This window comes from Opisthorchis viverrini, assembly GCF_000715545.1.
Source record: "Opisthorchis viverrini unplaced genomic scaffold opera_v5_198, whole genome shotgun sequence".
Taxonomy (NCBI): domain Eukaryota; kingdom Metazoa; phylum Platyhelminthes; class Trematoda; order Opisthorchiida; family Opisthorchiidae; genus Opisthorchis; species Opisthorchis viverrini.
The window spans coordinates 794,112-812,006 of NW_008751849.1; the positions used below are offsets into that span (position 1 = coordinate 794,112).

The 17,895-nt window shown below is 45.3% G+C and overlaps 1 protein-coding gene across 1 annotated transcript; it reads right to left on the bottom strand.

Annotated features, from left to right (window-relative positions):
- Positions 1–2,702: 2,702 nt before the first annotated feature.
- Positions 2,703–13,652, bottom strand: T265_07925 (hypothetical protein; the record flags this gene model as incomplete). Its single annotated transcript, XM_009173585.1, has 6 exons — positions 2,703–4,186; positions 6,461–6,560; positions 8,044–8,501; positions 9,888–10,134; positions 12,551–12,676; positions 12,906–13,652. The coding sequence occupies 6 exons, from the start codon at positions 13,650–13,652 to the stop codon at positions 2,703–2,705; spliced, it is 3,162 nt and encodes a 1,053-aa protein (XP_009171849.1).
- Between the last annotated feature and the right edge of the window lie 4,243 nt (positions 13,653–17,895).

Genomic DNA, 17,895 nt, shown 5'->3' on the forward strand with positions numbered 1-17,895 from the left:
CAGAATAAAAGTGCTTGTCTGCCAATAATGCACCCTCGTCCAATTCCACGGGTTTTGGCACCTTACAGAACAAACCGTGTTTTAGGTGTCATCAGATCAGACACATTAAGCACTGCATATTCGGTTGAATAAATGCCAAAATGAGAAGACTAATTCGAGTCACACGAGGGGGATCTTTTCGAGCTTCAACTGCACGTCAGTTCACTATGAAAATTAATAACCCGATAACAACGTTCTTCTGAGTGGGAGCGAGATGGCCTAAGTAGTTGGAGCGCAAATTTACCGACCAGAAGGTCCATGGTTCGAACCCGACCTCCGCCTCTCGACTTCCCCTGTCTAGGCTTAGGCAACCTTGCAGTATCCCAGCCCTCGTGCAACCCTCGGGTGGCTTGGCAATTAGGCACCGAAAAGGTGCTGCAGTTGAACAATTTTATTTTCAATTTATGTTCTTCCGAGTTCAATACGCAATCTAACCACGCATTTAAACAAATCAGACAGATAGCCGGAGAGCACGGCTTGACTGCAACCCACAGCTGCCTCATTAATTGCGAATCTTCAGCACGTTAGTAAACCCAGTGAATGTTGTCATATGAAGGCCATTCAAAACATTCAGCACAATAACAGATGACTCAACACACCCGCATAACTTCTACACGTGGAGCACCGCATGTGCGTCACTTCAACATTCTTAAAACAAAGTACGTAACACATTTTATCCTGGAGGAACACATTGGCTCTCTGCTTCCGTCTAAGACATTAACAATTCTAGACACCGATGATAAGATAACACATCTTTACTATGCCAGTTACTGCTCATCTATTAGTTACCAACGTCTTCTTTCTTCATCTTACGTAACCGATTTTCATTACCTATCATTAATCATTTTTGCTTCAATGGACCTTAGTGACTGGCACGAATAATCTATCTATATATATTTATTCGGGTGACTGCCTACAGACAACAAAGGATACATCAGATTGTATTACGACCTACAGATCGACCGTTTTTCAGCCAGAAATTATTGTCACTCTTTAGGTTCACACAATAAACTCGGGTCATTGTTTTACGGGTCACTGAGATGTAGGATGGTGAGATTATGTGGTGATTCAAACACACACACACACACACACACACACAAGCACACATACATGGTTTTCCAAACGCCGAACGATCTGATTGCGAGTGACTTCAGGTCAGGCAGCCACTGTCAACCCAGCGGTTGGTGTACCACGGAGTCGCCCTCAATCCAGTAACAGCCTTCTGCGAACCAGGTTTGCTCAAATTGTCTTGCTTTGTGGGCTGCGGGTGTCTGCTCCATTTTGAGATGGTTATCGCATTCTAACTACTCACCACTCTCCAAGCGGATTTCAGTGGTTAATTAAACCCGATGACCACAGAAGATGAGCGCACAGATTTGCTCTGTGTGTGCGTGCGCGTGTGTAGGTAGGTAGGTAGGTGTGTCAGCGTGTTCACCTATGTGTGCTCAAATAGTTTCACTCCGTCAACGTAGCCACGTAAACCGTAACGGAAATTAGTATCATACGAAACCGTTCTGGTAAGACAGACGGATTCGTGAAAAGTGTATCGAAAAATCGTTTAACCGCATATTTGCTGGGTACTGTGACCCTTGGGATTCACAGTTTACCATTCATCAAAAAGGCACACTGGTCAGGCAAATGCTAACACGAACGGAAACATGGGCGGAAATTGAAACGACAGTTGACTAGGTATTTTGATGAATCTGTCCACCAAAGTTTTTTTTGCAAACTTATCGAGCCAGATGGTACATGAGTATCACGGACACAAACCAAAGCACGGTCTCATCAATTAATCCAACGCAGATTAATAGCCACAGGGTGGTCATCTTGGTTCTCAGCCCTCCGACCAATTGTTGAAACGGTACTCGGATGTACAAACGAGTCGATGTGCATCGAATACAATGACATGAACGCTGTTTGGTCTAGGGCTGTCACTTTTCCTGCGATGATCATTCTCCTCAAAAGTGCGCAGTTAACAGAAACCCCTTTTCACCTGTTCGAAAATATTGTGCAACACTCCACATGCCAATTTTAGTCTTATTCCTCATCATCCACATCAGGTGGTCACTTTTCGACTGGTTGCTCGAGTGACGTCCTCAGAAGGACGTATCACACAACCAGTGAAAAGTACATTTCCTCCGAGAAGTTTACTGGATTCCACGTGATGAGTTGAGTATTATTCAAAAGAAATTTCATCCTGTCAGTAAACCAAATCTAGGCTGAACCAACCCCTACTGCATGAATTTACGTTTCCTCTGAAGCGCTGCTACAAAAACTAAACCCGTTTTGTTTGCAGTGTTTTCTTCTAGAAGATTAATCGATATATTGACCAGGTGCAAGAAATGAACTATACACCTAAACCAGAAGTATTCGCATCGTCACACGGTTGTACTACTGATATGAAAATTTATCACAACACCGGATGTCATAATGCAGAAAAATAAAATCGATAAAAGTTGTTCGGAAAACTTTGAAGGGAATAACTCAGCAAATCATGAGCGAACCGGTATTAACAGTTATGAGGTACAATGCATTTTCGAATAGGTGGCATCGGGAGACATAAACCCTGTTGCCCCAACTCATTTTTTTCAAAAAGGAAGGCATTCGATTGAAACCTGATGAAGGATTGCCGCAAAATATAAAGTCTAAAAATACTGGTAATGTTAGTAGGAATTGAAGGATTCATATATACAGGTATCTGTACATTCGGATATCTCTTTCTCAGACACCCAGTTAGTTGGATTTGAACTCATTGTGGTAAGTGTTTTGTCAAAATCGACATGTTGAGTCATAGGAGTTAGTAGTGGAGGGTTTGGTAACTCATCCAATTGGTTGTTTATGGAACACTGTGCAGCTGCTGCTGCAATTGGGGGAAGGGTTGGGTGGGTTATCCACGTGGTTGGGTATGTGTCCCAATCACCAACTGGATCCAAGGGAGCACTTTCCTGATTGGTCACATGAATTGGCGGGAACAACTGTCCGTCGCCAGTAATGGATGAGGAAATAGATTGTGAGGACGCGGAAGTTTCCGATCTCCTAATCATATCAGACGTGTTTTGTGCAGTTTCAGAAGAATGGGTTTCGTCGAGACAGACCTGATATGTTTGGCTTTTCGTCAACTGGAACAAAGTGGAGTGTGATTGCTCGTTGGCTACATGTGCGCTATGCTGCGGGTTAGGCAGTGGTTCATAAGTTTCCGTAGGATTCGAAATGTTATAACCATGGGAATGATCAGCCTGAATTTCGAAAGAATCTGGTGGAATCCATAACGTATTGAGCTGTTCGCACTGCACATGTGACGCAGAGTACCCTACGAACCCGGGCACTTCGTCATGGTGCATACGAGCTTCCCGAAATTCATTAACCGGAAAATGGATGGAAAAATTATTCTCACTCGGATCAGGCCACAACGAGTTTTCCGAGGTTGCGTGTGAATGATGCACCACGGTCGTTGCATAATTCCGCCCACTAGGGTAGGACATTTCTGATTGAATCATATCCATCATTCCTGCATTTTGTTCGTAGGTTTCCATAGCCCCCGAATCAGAGATGTAGGAAGAGACTGCGCCGCCCACAGCCTCTGTACTGATATCTGGATAACCGGGGAATCCGTTTATTTGAGATAGAACGGTGCCGTTCCCGAATGCACACAGATTTGTCGGGGTGTGGTGTGTTCGACTTGAAGATATGGACAATGACGAGGTGGAAGATGACCACCTAGATGAGTGGGAGGAGAATGGCGAAGAGCAAATGTTAGGCGGACCGGTTGGAATGTCCATGACGAAAGGTGACCCGTATGCTGAAGGAGATATCATCATCGTTTCATTAAATGGTGCACAATGGTTTGGTAGCATGAATGCGGTTTGGTTTGCCTCCGAGCTATTTGTAGCTCCTTCGGGATAGACTGGCAAATGTACTGGAGGCATTGTCCATTGGTTTGATTGTTCGATTTGGCAAGAAGTTGATGATAAACCAAGTTCAGTGGATGTGCTCAAACTGCCTGATAGGTCCAAATTCGAATAAGTATATGGCTCGTGTTTCTGAAGGTAACTCTTTGAATGTTCTGCGAACCACTTTGGGACCTGACGCAACGCTGAGTCTGATTTGACTGGTCGACTGGACTCAAATGAGGGTTTACGACAGCGATCTGGAAGAGAAGGAAAAAGTAAAAGTCACATCTTGGAAGCGCTCATCGTCCTGAAACTCGGTTAAGTAGAAACCGATGAGGAGGACGCTGTCTTTGGCAGGTGGCAAGATTTGAACACATTCAGTGTGCTCTTGAAATCTAAATGGGTTGCAACCTGGATTTCCGTTAGAAACTACCATATACTTCAAGTAAATGAGGCTTTTCATACAACTATGGAGCGAAAACATCTTCAGGTATGATGTGGTTAATCTCGTATCAGCAAGCTTTGAGGTGTTTCACCTTCGTTCCCATCTCTGGTATCCTTTGTGACACGTGGTAGTCCACACTGAATGAGTCCACAATATATTGGCAAGGGGCGAGATGGCCCAAGTGGTTAGAGCGCGAATTTACCGACCGGAAGGTCCGTGGTTCGAATCCGACCTCCGCCACTCTACTTCCCCTGTCTAGGCTTGGGCAACCTGGCAGTATGCCAGTCCTCGTGCTTCCTTCGGGTGGCATGGCAGCTGGGCACCGGAAGGGTGCTACAGCTAAACGCTTTCTTTTTTTATTATTTTGACATTATTCACATGTCTATACTGTTGTCTACGAAAGCAATGCACATGTACCCGAATTCAGTACGTACTTGCTCGCTCAAGAGATCTGCTTCACATGAAGCGGTCGTGCGAATAAGGTGGCTTACAGACGGTTGCAAGGAAGAGAGAGAGAGAGTACAGCCCTGGCTTTTACGATAGAGAAAAAACAAGAGAGTCAAGGAATCCATGCACTACATTCAAAATCATCTTTCTTGTCAAAGCTGGCTGGTTCTTAGAGGACGGTGCGCTGAAAAAGACGCAGTATCAACACTCGAAATCAACTCCGACCTAGAAAATGTCTGACTTGCTTCACCAATACGTGATGTAACTGGTAAAGCGCTGGCGCATGAAATCACACATTGCTCCAATGGGGCCGAATTATTTTGGAATGGGGCTCACCAGAAGTTTTATCAGACAACAAAGTGGTTTCCAAACCTTGTTGTCACGAACGAGTGGTTACAAGGTTGCCTATCCCAAATCTAGGACCTCACCGGTTGAAGCACAGAACAGTGGCAGTTACTATCGAGAAGAATGTTGGTAGCTCAAAGGCAGTTATTGCTACCCTGATATTCTCTTGCGTTTCCACAAGTTACCTTATCCCATTCTTCAGTTGAGTTACCATAAAACGGTACTGAAACTGCGAAACGTCACAACGAATAGTGTTGAGTGCGTACCGGGACCGTGACCTCAGCTTGGTCAAGGAAACTTCAGGCATATTAACACTTACGAGCGGTACTCAACCGATCAAATCCGATAACGAATCCGGATTAACGACGGAAAATGAGCTTGCTGCAGGTTTTTACGGTTACAGTAAAATGACCATCTCAGGACCCAGAACGTCACGCCTTGCAAGATTCAGAGGTTCTGAACTCTCAAGGGATTGTTCCCTCAACAAGGTTTTCTTTCTACCTTCGGCATTTGTCAAGAAAAAACCCTATAATGTCAACCTTTCTCACGGGAGACACCATTTTAAATGGCTTCCAGGACAAACTGAGTAGAGTTCAAACAATAGCAGACAGTAATCAGAATTTCACTATCAACATTGTCATTTATTCATCCATAAAGCGACAGGGTTTTCATGAACGATCGGTAGGGACTGTCACTTGCCCCAGCACACTCCGGCTAACACTCGACGACTTACTAATCATAAGACTGCTGAAGACTTTTCGACATTGCCCAACCGTTTTCTCCCTTCAGCTTCGAGTTACCTCATCAGGTGGGCACAGTCCCCGCCTTACCGGTGACCTTATCTTCTGCGTGAATCCAAATTGCATGAAATTAGCGAATTACACCCATTTGGTTAGAAAACATTATAAACGAGATATTCAGATGGGTCCCAGGTGAGTCTCCCGAAAAACCAAAGTTGTTTGCAAATGAGTGTATTTCGCGCTAATTTCATGCGAGTTGGGTTCACGTAGAGCATTAGGTTGGTGGAGACTCGGGGACTGTGCCCGTCTAATGAGCCCCAAGAAGAGCGAAATCGGTTGTGGAGTGTCGAAGAGTTTTCGGCAACCTTTCAAGTAGTCTACTACATCCATACCATTTATCGCGATATCTCGAGTCTCGTGCCGACTGAAACGTGAGGCGACCTTGTGCCGCCCATCCGGTTCTTTGAAAACATCATAAATGAGAGATTCGGCTGGGCTCCAGGTAGGTCTCAAGTCAAAATAAATGAGTGCATTTCACCAACTTGATGACTCACTTTTTTTCGAACGTTTAGAAATTCCTTCGTTCAAGCTGGAAGGTTGGCCAAATAGTATGGTAGGTAAGGGCTCCACCTTGTTCTTTTTATCTCTGCAGAGCTACACGAAGAAAGATCAATCATGCAATTAGGATATTCAAGACCACGACTAAAAAAACAGGAGTTCTCGCCTGGGTTACCACTTTTGTTAAATTACTCACCAACCCAATCGTGAGCCTCACTACCGCAGTAGGCAAAATTAACAGTAGGGTTGGTGGCCGGAAGAACTGCTTTGGATTGGTTTTTGATCACGTGACATCAGTTGTAAAGTGACAGTGAGCTGTCGTCATTTGATGAAAAAAATCACCGGAATGAAATCATACATGTCACAGGGTGCGGATCAAGTGCATAGTTCAATCAAGATTTGAAAAGCATAGGACACTATGAAATTAGCATCAAATGAAACGATAAAGCTTACTTTTATATGTGTGAAAAGGTTTTCTTTTAAATGAGGCAGCGAAAAATTCTGTCGCTTATCAGTAAAATTATCCCCATGGTTTACGTCGCTTTTTCTCGGCAGGAAGAAATGGTTACCTGTGGCTTGTTTGTACAGAAATACCTTGACGTGTGTAACCTCCCTTGGTTTGTTCTGTTTTTACAAAACTGAATATGCATTGAGCAACCTAGATCCAACCCGGGTCCATCTTGACACCGAAAGCATCCAGCAGTTTGCATGAATCCTGGTTAGGACAAAGCGGCTACCAGCCGTTTCGATAAACGTTACCGAACGTAGCAAAGGCTTCCTCATAATCGATACAACACCAATGTAGATTCGCTGCTGACCTAACGACGATGAAATAAACATGTAGCTTCCAACTGCTACCTGGCATAATCCAGTCGCCTCGTCATTGGTGTCTGAATTTACATGCCGAAGCAATCTGTATTTCGAGTCAAGGTGTTCACGGAGCTGAGTTCCATCAAATTGGAACGGGAGGACCGAACTTCGTGAGGACATGGCGATTGAACTAGAAACTCCTCAGGTTCTCAGTGACCGGGTGAGAAATCACGAACACCAACTGCCCCGCAAATGCATTATCAGCAGACCCTTGCCCTACTTCTTCGCGCTCAGACTGTTGCAAACAGAATGGATAAGTCGAAGTTCGACGCTCACATCAGTCTTGTTTGAACATTCGTCCTCCTGTTCTGGCGCAATCGTTCTGGTGAGGCCACACCAAAAAGGGGAAAGCAATGGACTTGAGTTTCGTTCTTATTAGAGGTGCGTTAAGCACACCACGGGTGAATTGAACCAACGGAGATAGTCGATCTGGAAGCAATTTGCCGGCTGTCTCTTTGATCACCCACAGATAGAATGATGGAAAGGCGACTTATCTTGATGGTCGCAGTGTCCTCATTCGTCCACTCCCGCCTTATTCCAGTTGGTCTTACAGCGGGTTCACAATGGGTTGACAACAAAGCTTGCCAGGGTGACATCCTTCAAAAAATGTCTTTACTACCTTGATTAGTGATCATACTTATGTTAAGGAATGTCTACTAACGGTCAGTCAATCGAAAGCACCTCTAGGCAGAAGGAATGTCCAACTTACCCTATTCAAAGATGTAGCCTGTTTCGATGAATTGTTCACCCATGGACTAGGATCAATGAGCACATCTTTCTTGCACTTTCCCTTCAAACGTTCAAATGGGCTTGGCATTGAAAACGCCATTCCATCGGTGGTTTCTTCTTCCTCCAGGAGACCGTCGGATTCAATCTTGCTGTTATCTGTCAATGGTGAACTCGCACCAGGATTAGTGTTTGTTAAACCAGACCGCTTTGATACCGGAGAACGTCCGAACGTGGTCAGATCAACATCGAACGAAGAGTAGGATTCTGAAAGACCAAAGGTTTTCAAAGAGGGACGGTTGTGATCGTGTTCACCTTTGGCTTCGAAGTACACCGCACCGTTGGCAAATCGCCAGAAATGCGTCACCGGATATCCACTATGGCCTCGACAGTTGCGCAGCACCAAGCGACCCGAACACCCCGGAGTGATGCACATACGGTCTGACAAAAAGTTTAAAAAAGTCGATATCACTCGGACACTCGAGAGGATGCAGAAAATCTTCCCGGACACAATAAAACACAATTCCTTCATCTAGCAATCCAATTTGTCGATGGGATGAAGTCATAACCCTTATGGAAAAGCACGGAACTCACTCTCAGGAGGTTTCGTTCTCAACATGACCGTCAAGACAGAGTACAATGCCTTCAATGCAATTTAACTTACTTGTCAACTGCTATATGAAGTTTTTCGGAGATGATTCGCAGCCACAAAATGATGTATCTTACTTTGTTGTGTTTGAAAAAAAGACATACGAATAAATCGAGCGCTCACCCTTTAGATGCAGTTGCGCTCTTTTCTGAGCTTTCAGTTAATTGTCCAGAGGATTAATTTATCACTTGAACAACCACCATCCAAACTCCCCCCTCAATCTGTTTCTGTAAACAACATCCTGAAAGCATGAGACATACTCAGCCAAACTCCCTCTCAGCCATCGTGTACAGGGGAAATCAGATGATTTTTACCGGTAGTGTGGGATTTCATGCAGCGCTGTGTGTGTGTGTTATCCGATTAAACCGGGAGTATAATCTAACACGGACCATTTTTCTCGACGGTTTGTCACGTTCCGCGCAAACTGAGTTTTGACTATCCCGACCGGGGGGGGGGGGTTCGGTTTCTAGTCGACTAAATTCGGCGAGCCTTGATCAGCCTCTCGAATACTGAACGGGTTTCTTGAATCTTTTTTTCAGCTACTCGTAATCAGGCGCGGTTACTGTGGGAGGGAGTGGTGAAGCAAAATTGGTCCAGCGATTTGGAAAACAGCTGATGTGATGCATGGGAAGTTCAGATACAAAACTCCCATCAAAAATGGATCCAGGTTACCACAACATCGAATGTGGATGGCTCATTTCGTGAATCATTTGGGCATCAAGACAGCTCTAAAAATGTTGTATGCGACTCTGATTTCAACACAACTTCAGTCAACTGCAATTCTACAAAATGGTCAAACTCCTAGAGAGGAGAACTTTGCGCATTTGTGAACAGAGCCACACAAGAGATCTAACCTCCGCGATCTGATTACGAATGAACTTCAGCTTCATTAAGGGAAACTACTCACAAGGTTGCTGATAACTCTTTGACAGCTGACAACCGGTTTCACCCTTCTTGGGGCTCATCGGGTAGGCGCAGTCCCCGCGTTTCCGTCAGCCTTATGTTCTACTTGAGCCCAAATTGGACTGTTTTCAAGAAATACAATCATTTGCAACTCAATTCGATTTTCAGGAGAGACTCAACTGAATCTCTTGTTTATGATACTCAAATGAATGCGTTGCATCACGCGTTGTCACATGTTCCAATTGGAACGATATTCGAGAAATCACAACACTTACTGATTTGTTTTTTCCTGGCCTTATCACAAATGGCCGGCCGTAGACTGAGAGGCTTTCCGTGAACCAGACAACCGGCCGAGCATTCGAGAACGCCTAGGCATGATTTCTTCAGCACTTGCGGATTGTGATTGTTTGTATTGCGCATTGCCCAACCACTCTGGTGTCGACGTGCTCGTTCGCAAGCCTGTGAATAGATGCGTCGGCAGTGGCCGGTTGGCCACAACTCGTACGGATCAAATGTTGGAACCTATCGGTGAGAAAGATCGGGGCAGATATCGACTAACGAAAGTGTTTTAATGAATTGGCTTTCACTGAGTGACAGTGGTCATGCACATTTAGTGGAAAAAATACATCAATCCCTTGGTGATCCTTTTGTTTCCTTTGTCCACTAAGTAGGCGAATAAGTAGTATAAATGAGGATGTGTGGGAAATAGACCAACTGACAGTTTTTTGCAACTACGGATGTCTAAGTTACGTGGCTGTCTACGTGCCAACTGAGGTTAAAATCCCCTACTTGGGTAGCTCAGTGTTCGGATATGATAAAATAACTCAGTTAACAAGACACACTACTCATAAGGTTGTTGAAAACTCTTCGACAACCCACGACCAGTTTCCTCTTGCTTCGGGGTCATCAGGTGGGCGTGTTCCCCGAGTTCCCGTGGACCTTACATTCTACATGAACTCAAATCGGATAGATTTCGACAAATACTCTCGTTTGAAAACGAATTTGGTTTTCACGGAAGACTCATCTGGAGCCTAGCTGAATCTCCCCCTTTTTTGATCTTTCGCTTCAACTGGGCTTTTGTGCGCAAAGGCTCCCTCATGTTTCATTTGGGTACGATCTTCCAGATATCGCAATACTTTGTTGTCTAAATGTAACAGTACTCAAAAAGTTGCCGAAAACTCTTCGGCTACTTCGTTCAATGAATTCACTGAAGAATCGAACTGCGCCGTGTTCCACGATTACAAATGAACGAACACACTTACTCAACTTTCGATAAAAGCGCTTCGTTTTCACCACCAAACTGCCTACCGCGATAGATCACGAAACGTCCCTATCTCGAGTCATTAGTTTTTTATTCCTTTTCAGCCCGAACAAATCATGTTTCCGGAGATTAATTTTCCAGTTTGAACGCTCAGTCGTCTTGCTTCCGCTTTTGTTTAGAAGTTGGAAATACACTGCAGTAAAAGCGTCCGCATCATCCATTGGTAGAACCCATCGGGAACGGTCTTTCCAGAGGCTGGGTCACCTGTATATTGGCGCTCGTTTTGATGGTATTGTGCAGAGGTCACACCAGCCGAAGAATGAATGAGGGTCTATAGGATGCTTTGTAGGGAGGGAGGAACAGATTTTACCCCCAAATTTAAAATGTCTAGTATTTCATTGTAAGACTCATCTTCTTACCTGAGACACCTATGTCCACTCGAAAAATCTTGGCGAATCATCGTCCTATTGTTTGTACAGTCAATATGTTACGGGAAGCACTTAAATGCCACACTGTTTACCGCTTCTAAAGTAGCTTGTATCAACGCTGTAAAGAAGGCTTCGTGGTTTTTATTTTCCGCCTCCTATTCCCACTAGCAATACTGTTAAAAGTAAGGCAGTGCCAAGGGTGTCACTAGGGCAGGGAGAAGCTATACCATGTGTGAAACGATATATAAACTATGTGAAATCAATCATTCAAGTCAAAACCCAGAGGGACTCTGGAGCACCACGCTCAGTGTAATGGTGTACTATACGCGCGAGTAATAAAAACCCCTGTAATTTTCAAAAGAAGACCGCTACTCTCGTTCTTCACGATCAAATGAAGACTTGACTAAAGTCTTGTGTTGGTTGTAACAGTTTAAAAATTGTATTTCTGTATCTGCTAATCCAAGAAAGACTCATTCACGATAGGTCACCCATGCTTGAGGACCAAACATTGGACACAGACCCAGAATTTTTTCCCTCTCAGAAGGAAGCTGGCAACTCAAAACCAAGTCGCTTCCAAACAGACTACAAGGTGAAATTAGACTACAGTCATATGTGCAACCAGACCAGATAGCCAACCGCAAGCTATTCAAGGCGGATTCAATCTCAAATCATCCCACCAGTGTAACATTCGACGAGCCGTACCCCTGGTGATTTTCAACAGCCATGAAACTATGGTTCCCAGCTTTCCAGCACCAGTTGACCATACCTGCAGAATAAAATCTTTCCTTGAAAGAATCGGTGTTTTGCCAATCCCCGGAACTACACATAACACTACAATTTTTTTACGGATTTCACGTTACATACCCAACTTAACGTGTGCAATACGTGCGTTAGTAATATGAAAGCTCTTCAATTAGTGCGAAATTTCTGAACAAACGTTATGGAGCTTCTAGAAAGACTCTGCTAGTAACAACACCCAGTCTGTTCCAGTACAACATATTGTTAGTCATGAGTCCTCTCTCCAGTAATATCTTTCAGTTTGCTGGAAAAATAACTCTTCTAATGAAGATCAGCTTTGTTTCTAGGTGAAGTCAAATAAAATTTGACAAACTGAAGTTTGTTAGCCCATTCTACAAAGTTTATGAACCGGCAGTGCTGATATAAACTCGACTTCGAGGACTCAAGCTAAGGGGCTGAACTTTGTGAGTGGAAGGAACATCAGAAAGAGAGGTATTCATCAAACATTTACTACATTTGGTAATTCAGGTAACGTCAAAAGAGCTCGCATCATCTTCGCAACGGCTGAAAATTCCTTTTCAGATGCATAAGGTTTTTCTCCACGTGACTTGACTTGGTTCCGCGAATTTAGACTAAGCTGAAGATGAAAAAACATCAATTTCTGACTACAGTTTTCCCTGTAACCTGATCCACATCATACGCCTAGGTGGTGTGAAGATATGGCACGATAGCGTTTTGGACCTGAACCCCTATGCTTCGAAGTTCATCTTCAAAGAACAGCTTATGGTTGATTATGTCGGGAAAACTTATTTGATATAAGCTACTGTTGGCTGAGTATCTTAGATTAGTACGGATCAATGACTTACGCGTGGCAGCTTCACATCTTTGATATCCCAGTGATGTGAAGGGGCACCGCATTCCTTCAACCCATTTGGGAGTACGGGTCCTTCAGCAAAAGTTGTCCCGCGATTTGGTTGGTGCCTGCCAGTCCTCGTCGCCTCGTAGGGCGTGACGAGTGGCGGCAATATGGTGCAAGTGCTTTCCAGGATCGAAGGGTTACTGAGGGTTTCGGCCGACACATCATGTGTGGACTGGCCGGCTTTTTGAACCAGTTCTGGAAGGGATAGTGGTGCACCATGGTTGGAGGAACTCAGGCCGTTATAATAGGCGACCGGGGAGGAAAGAGTTGCATAATACACCGGAGTGGAATCCGAATCGAGCGTAGTATACTCGGATGATGTGCTCAAATTCGATGAGCGATTCGAAGTGGTATGTAACGTGAGACAGTCCACCAGTAGGCCCGGTGAAGCAGTCGTATTGGGGAAATTGTATACCCGCACCTGGTTCAGCGGGCTTCGGTTAGCTATGTCGAAAACTGGAGATGCGGGTTCCATGGCTGTAGTACTGATCGTGGCAGCAGAAATGGAGGTAGCGCTGGCACTCCTGTATGCGGGTATAGGGGACGGCGGGTCGAAATCGATAATTGATGGTACACCAGTGCTTTCCCAATTCCAGCATGTTGTACTGGTAGACGCTGCTGTTGGTGCTGCTGCCGCCATACCACCGGGCGAATTTTTGTTGTTGTCCACGTGTGGTGAGATAACCCCCAGCATTTGGAATCACACGTAAGGTAAGCAACCACCTGTTTGATGGACTATGCTTACGGATAGTCTGAAAAAACGACACCAATGCGGGTAGTGTACACCCACATTCCTGAATTCTATTCGTGAAGGCGAACATGAAATTCCTTATCTTCGGTTAGGCCTGCCAAAGACCACGAGGACGCCCCCTTAGTAAACTGGTTATATGATTCGTTAAAACCGTCGAACTTCCAGCCAATCACTACAAAGCTGAGTGATCATTGGCCATATTGCCGCTTTTCACACGGCTTCCACCGCGCAGAACGTGCGTTAATCGGCTTGAACGGGACACAAGAACACGGTGGCTACTGTGCATTATTACGACAGCCTGAACATGCATACTGGGGTTGAAGACTAGCCGTACTGACGATCTTATTGGATGACACGCCTGGGACATGGGGAGACAGATAATCAAAGCTGGGGAGACTGAGGGATGAGGTTAGCCAGCTCACTTTCATTAATGACAGCTGTCAGTTGAAAATGCTCTCAACAACTTCTTTCTATTTATAGACGTTATACACGACTCACAAGTTAACGCCCTTATTGGGGTTCACCAGCCACAGACTGTCGAAGAGTTTTCAGCAACCTTATGAGTAGTGTATTACGTTCAGAAAATTTATCGGGTTATCTCGAATATCTTATGAACTGAAACATGAGGTGGCCTGGTGCAGTGCATTCAGTTGCTTAATAACATCAGAAAGAGAGATTCAGCTGGATTCAGTTAGGTCTCCCGAGAAAAACCGAACTGGTATGCAGCTCGCGTTAGCATTATTCACTAATTCTACACCTAGCGAATTACCGGTACTGAACGTTAGGTAGTCAACAAACGGTGGTTTTGCTTTGTATGGCATTCGCTGCTCCCTTCAGTGTAAACTACTTAATATGACGTTAGTACCATAAGGCAACCCGTAGAGTCGAACGGACAACGTTCGACAAATGGCGTTTTCAACACAAATAAGGTAGTATAGACATAAAATCCTGGTTCAGTTCAATCTCATTTCAATTTACCAGCTACAAGCTTGTATCATAGGCATGTTGGTTCCAGCTGCTACAGCTTTGATCACCGGAAAACGTGAATATCGAAAATAAAATCATGCTTTGGAAGCGAAGGCATGTTCAGTTTGTTCGGAAATAAGGTAGCTACGCATTGAAAGCGATAGTTTTGATACACGAGCATCCCTGACTGCGCTACTGGGTTAATCTACCAGTGTCACCAACCATTGGTGATTTGAGTACCGGGGTCCTCATCCAGGGAGGCGGCAGTTCCTGACCCGACGAAGTTTACTGGTTAGTATTGCCAGGCCATGTACTGTCCACCTCTCAGTCGCTTCCACTCAGCACAGGGCTGGGAGAAAAGGGCTCTGTGAGGCAGACGGTCTTCCGGCATGCGGATTACATGTCCTAACCAGCGCAGCCTATGAAGCGTGAGTAATTTCTCAATCGTGGAATAGTTCCTTCTTCCTGAGACGATCTGGCGTACCTCAGCATTGCTAATCCGATGTTCCCACCAGAACTGACCAACGCTTCGAAGGCACCGATTGTCAAACACTGACATCTTTCATATGCTTTCTGCGTGCAGAGGCCACGTCTCGGCTCCATAAAGCACTAGGGATCGCACCATCGTACCCTTGGCGGGCAGACTGACATCACGTCGGTTCTGTAGGTGTCGGAGGGTGGCAAAAGTTGGCCTGACCTTTCCGATTTGCGAAGTAATCTCATCTCCAGCCAGTCCACCGAAACTTATACAACTGCTCAGGTAAACAGATTTATCCACCACATCGATTGACGGATACCACGGTGGTTTCTACGTGACGTTCTTGCTCCTTTTCTGAAAACGGTCGAGGAGCCTCATTCGGCTGGCATTCTATTTTTGTTCCAAATTTTCTGCAGTGTGGATATCAGACTGCTCACCATCTTCTTTGAAGAGTGCGAGGTACAGATCATCCGTGCCAGGCGCCTTGTCGCGCTTCAGGATTGAAATCTTACGCTGGATTTCGGTTGCTGATGCTGGGTTTGTGTCAATGTCTTATTCGGGTCCATTTGATTCTTCCAGCGTTTGTGTTGAAAGAGACCGGCTGAACTGTTCTTGAAAGTGCTCAGCCTACCGGTCAAGTCGGCGATTGAGGAAGTAAATTGCTGTTCCTTTTTTTCCGTACATTGTCTCATTGACACCTACATTCTTTTCACCGGTCGATTGAATCAGTTGAAATAGGGCATGATGGTTGCCTTTAGCGAAAGCCTGGTCCATCTCGTGGGTTTACAGCGTTCTCTGTCATTCTTCAGGATCCTGATTATCCCGTGTTTGAAGGATCTGCCATCATAGTCGCTAGTTGCTGATATGGCTTTTCTGGCAGCAGTAAGATCTGCAAATCTCAAAGATATCTAGTGTTCATATGGCCGTGTGTTTGCAATAGCTTATTAGCCAGGTTATGGCTTTTTGGCAGCAGTAAGATCTGCAAATCTCAAAGATATCTAGTGTTCATATGGCCGTGCGTTTGCAATAGCTTATTAGCCAGGTTAGCTCGATACTCTTCAGCTACTGGGACTTGTTGTAGTTGATGAACGGAGCTACTCTCTTTCGGCACGCTAGTGCTAGCGGAAAGCGAAGTGCTAAATGGTATGATCAGATTCAAGTTGCGTACTCCAGAAGAAACGACAATCCTTGACTGAAGCTGTACATCGTCAACTCATAGCCCATATGGTCTAATTGAGTCCACGAATGTTTTGTTGTAGGTGGCCTGCAAGGAACTCGGCGTGACCTACTGGCTAGGAACAGACGATGATCTGCACACAACTGAAGAAGTCGTTCACCATTATCCGCATGCTCAACATCGATTTCAAATCGACCACCTAACTGTGCTTCTTCCGGACTTAGTCATCCAGTTTGGACCTTCACACCACCCGCCAGGATTACCATATCCGTCCTTCTTGCTAACCGACGCAGTCCTGACATATCTTAAAACTCGTGCTTTTCGATCTCAGAACTGCTATCTGTGGGGGCGAATGCTGATACGACAAAGAAACATAGTTGATACTGAGGCAGAAGCGCACAGCTCAAAGGCAACTGTTTACTGGGATCCAGTCCAGTATGGCGCTTTCAGCCTTGGAGCTGAATGCAACTCCCACACCGTAGAAACCAAGAGTCATTGCGTCAGGATCACCGGATGCCCGAGAAGTGAAATCTAGATCATCTGGGGTCTTCCTAGGCGGCTTGAGGTATAAGACCAAAGTGGGGTCTTGTATGCGTGTTTCGGAGACACAACAGTCATCGATAGAGAGGGAAAGCAAGGTTTTAGCAAGGGTTGCCTGTTTCCCAACTTGACCTAGAGTACGGACATTGAAGGCTGCGACGTGGATCAGATCTTTCTGAGTTAGTAAATGATTATTTTGGTTTATTTTTCTGGGCGATGTTTGAGACACGGAATAGTGGTTAGGGGGTTGGCCGATGGGTTGATTGCACTGCACTGTGCAATGGGTGGAAAGGTAATGAGAGAGATGGTCGGTAAGCGAAGAGCTTCAAGGGCGAATGATACTTCCCGGTTGCCTAGGCCGAAGAAGGGGGTTTAGTTTAGGTACCCCACCTTGAGTCTTTGACGCAGAAGTCTGACCCACAATTGAGTAAGTGGATGTAGAAGTTTTGTTCGGGACCCTTCCCCTAGTCTCTGACTCAAAAGTCTCGACCGCGAGACAGCGGCTGTTAGTGTTTTCTTGGGGACCCTTTCCGGAACAATGACTCAACAGTCCGACCTACCAGACTGTAGGGGACTGGTCTGGTCCGGGGACGCAGAGAGTAGGGCATTGCTGCCTCATTCCTAGTGCAGCTGCGCACAACAGGTGCCCTCTGAGCAGCACCGGACTCTTTGGTCGTAAAAGTATTTCGACTGTATCGAGTAATTTGCCGTCGGTCACGGTCAACTGTTGGGCGATCGGAGTGTGTGCTTTTAAGAGCCAATCTTTTCCATCCGTCCTTCCTCAGGTGAAGGCAGCATCGCTGTTGGTCGCCTGGAGGAAGCACCTTACTGTCCTCATACTTCTATCGCAGAGAACAGTACGATTTTATCTTCTAGACCGCCTCGTAATGCGATTACTCGCAGTGCGGGGACTCGACATTCTTCATCGGGCTGTTCCCCGCTGGCTTTCCTTGCATGATTGAACCTTTGGGAACTGATTTCCAGACATAATAGCCCGCACCGAAGTACTGAAGCCCGAACACCAC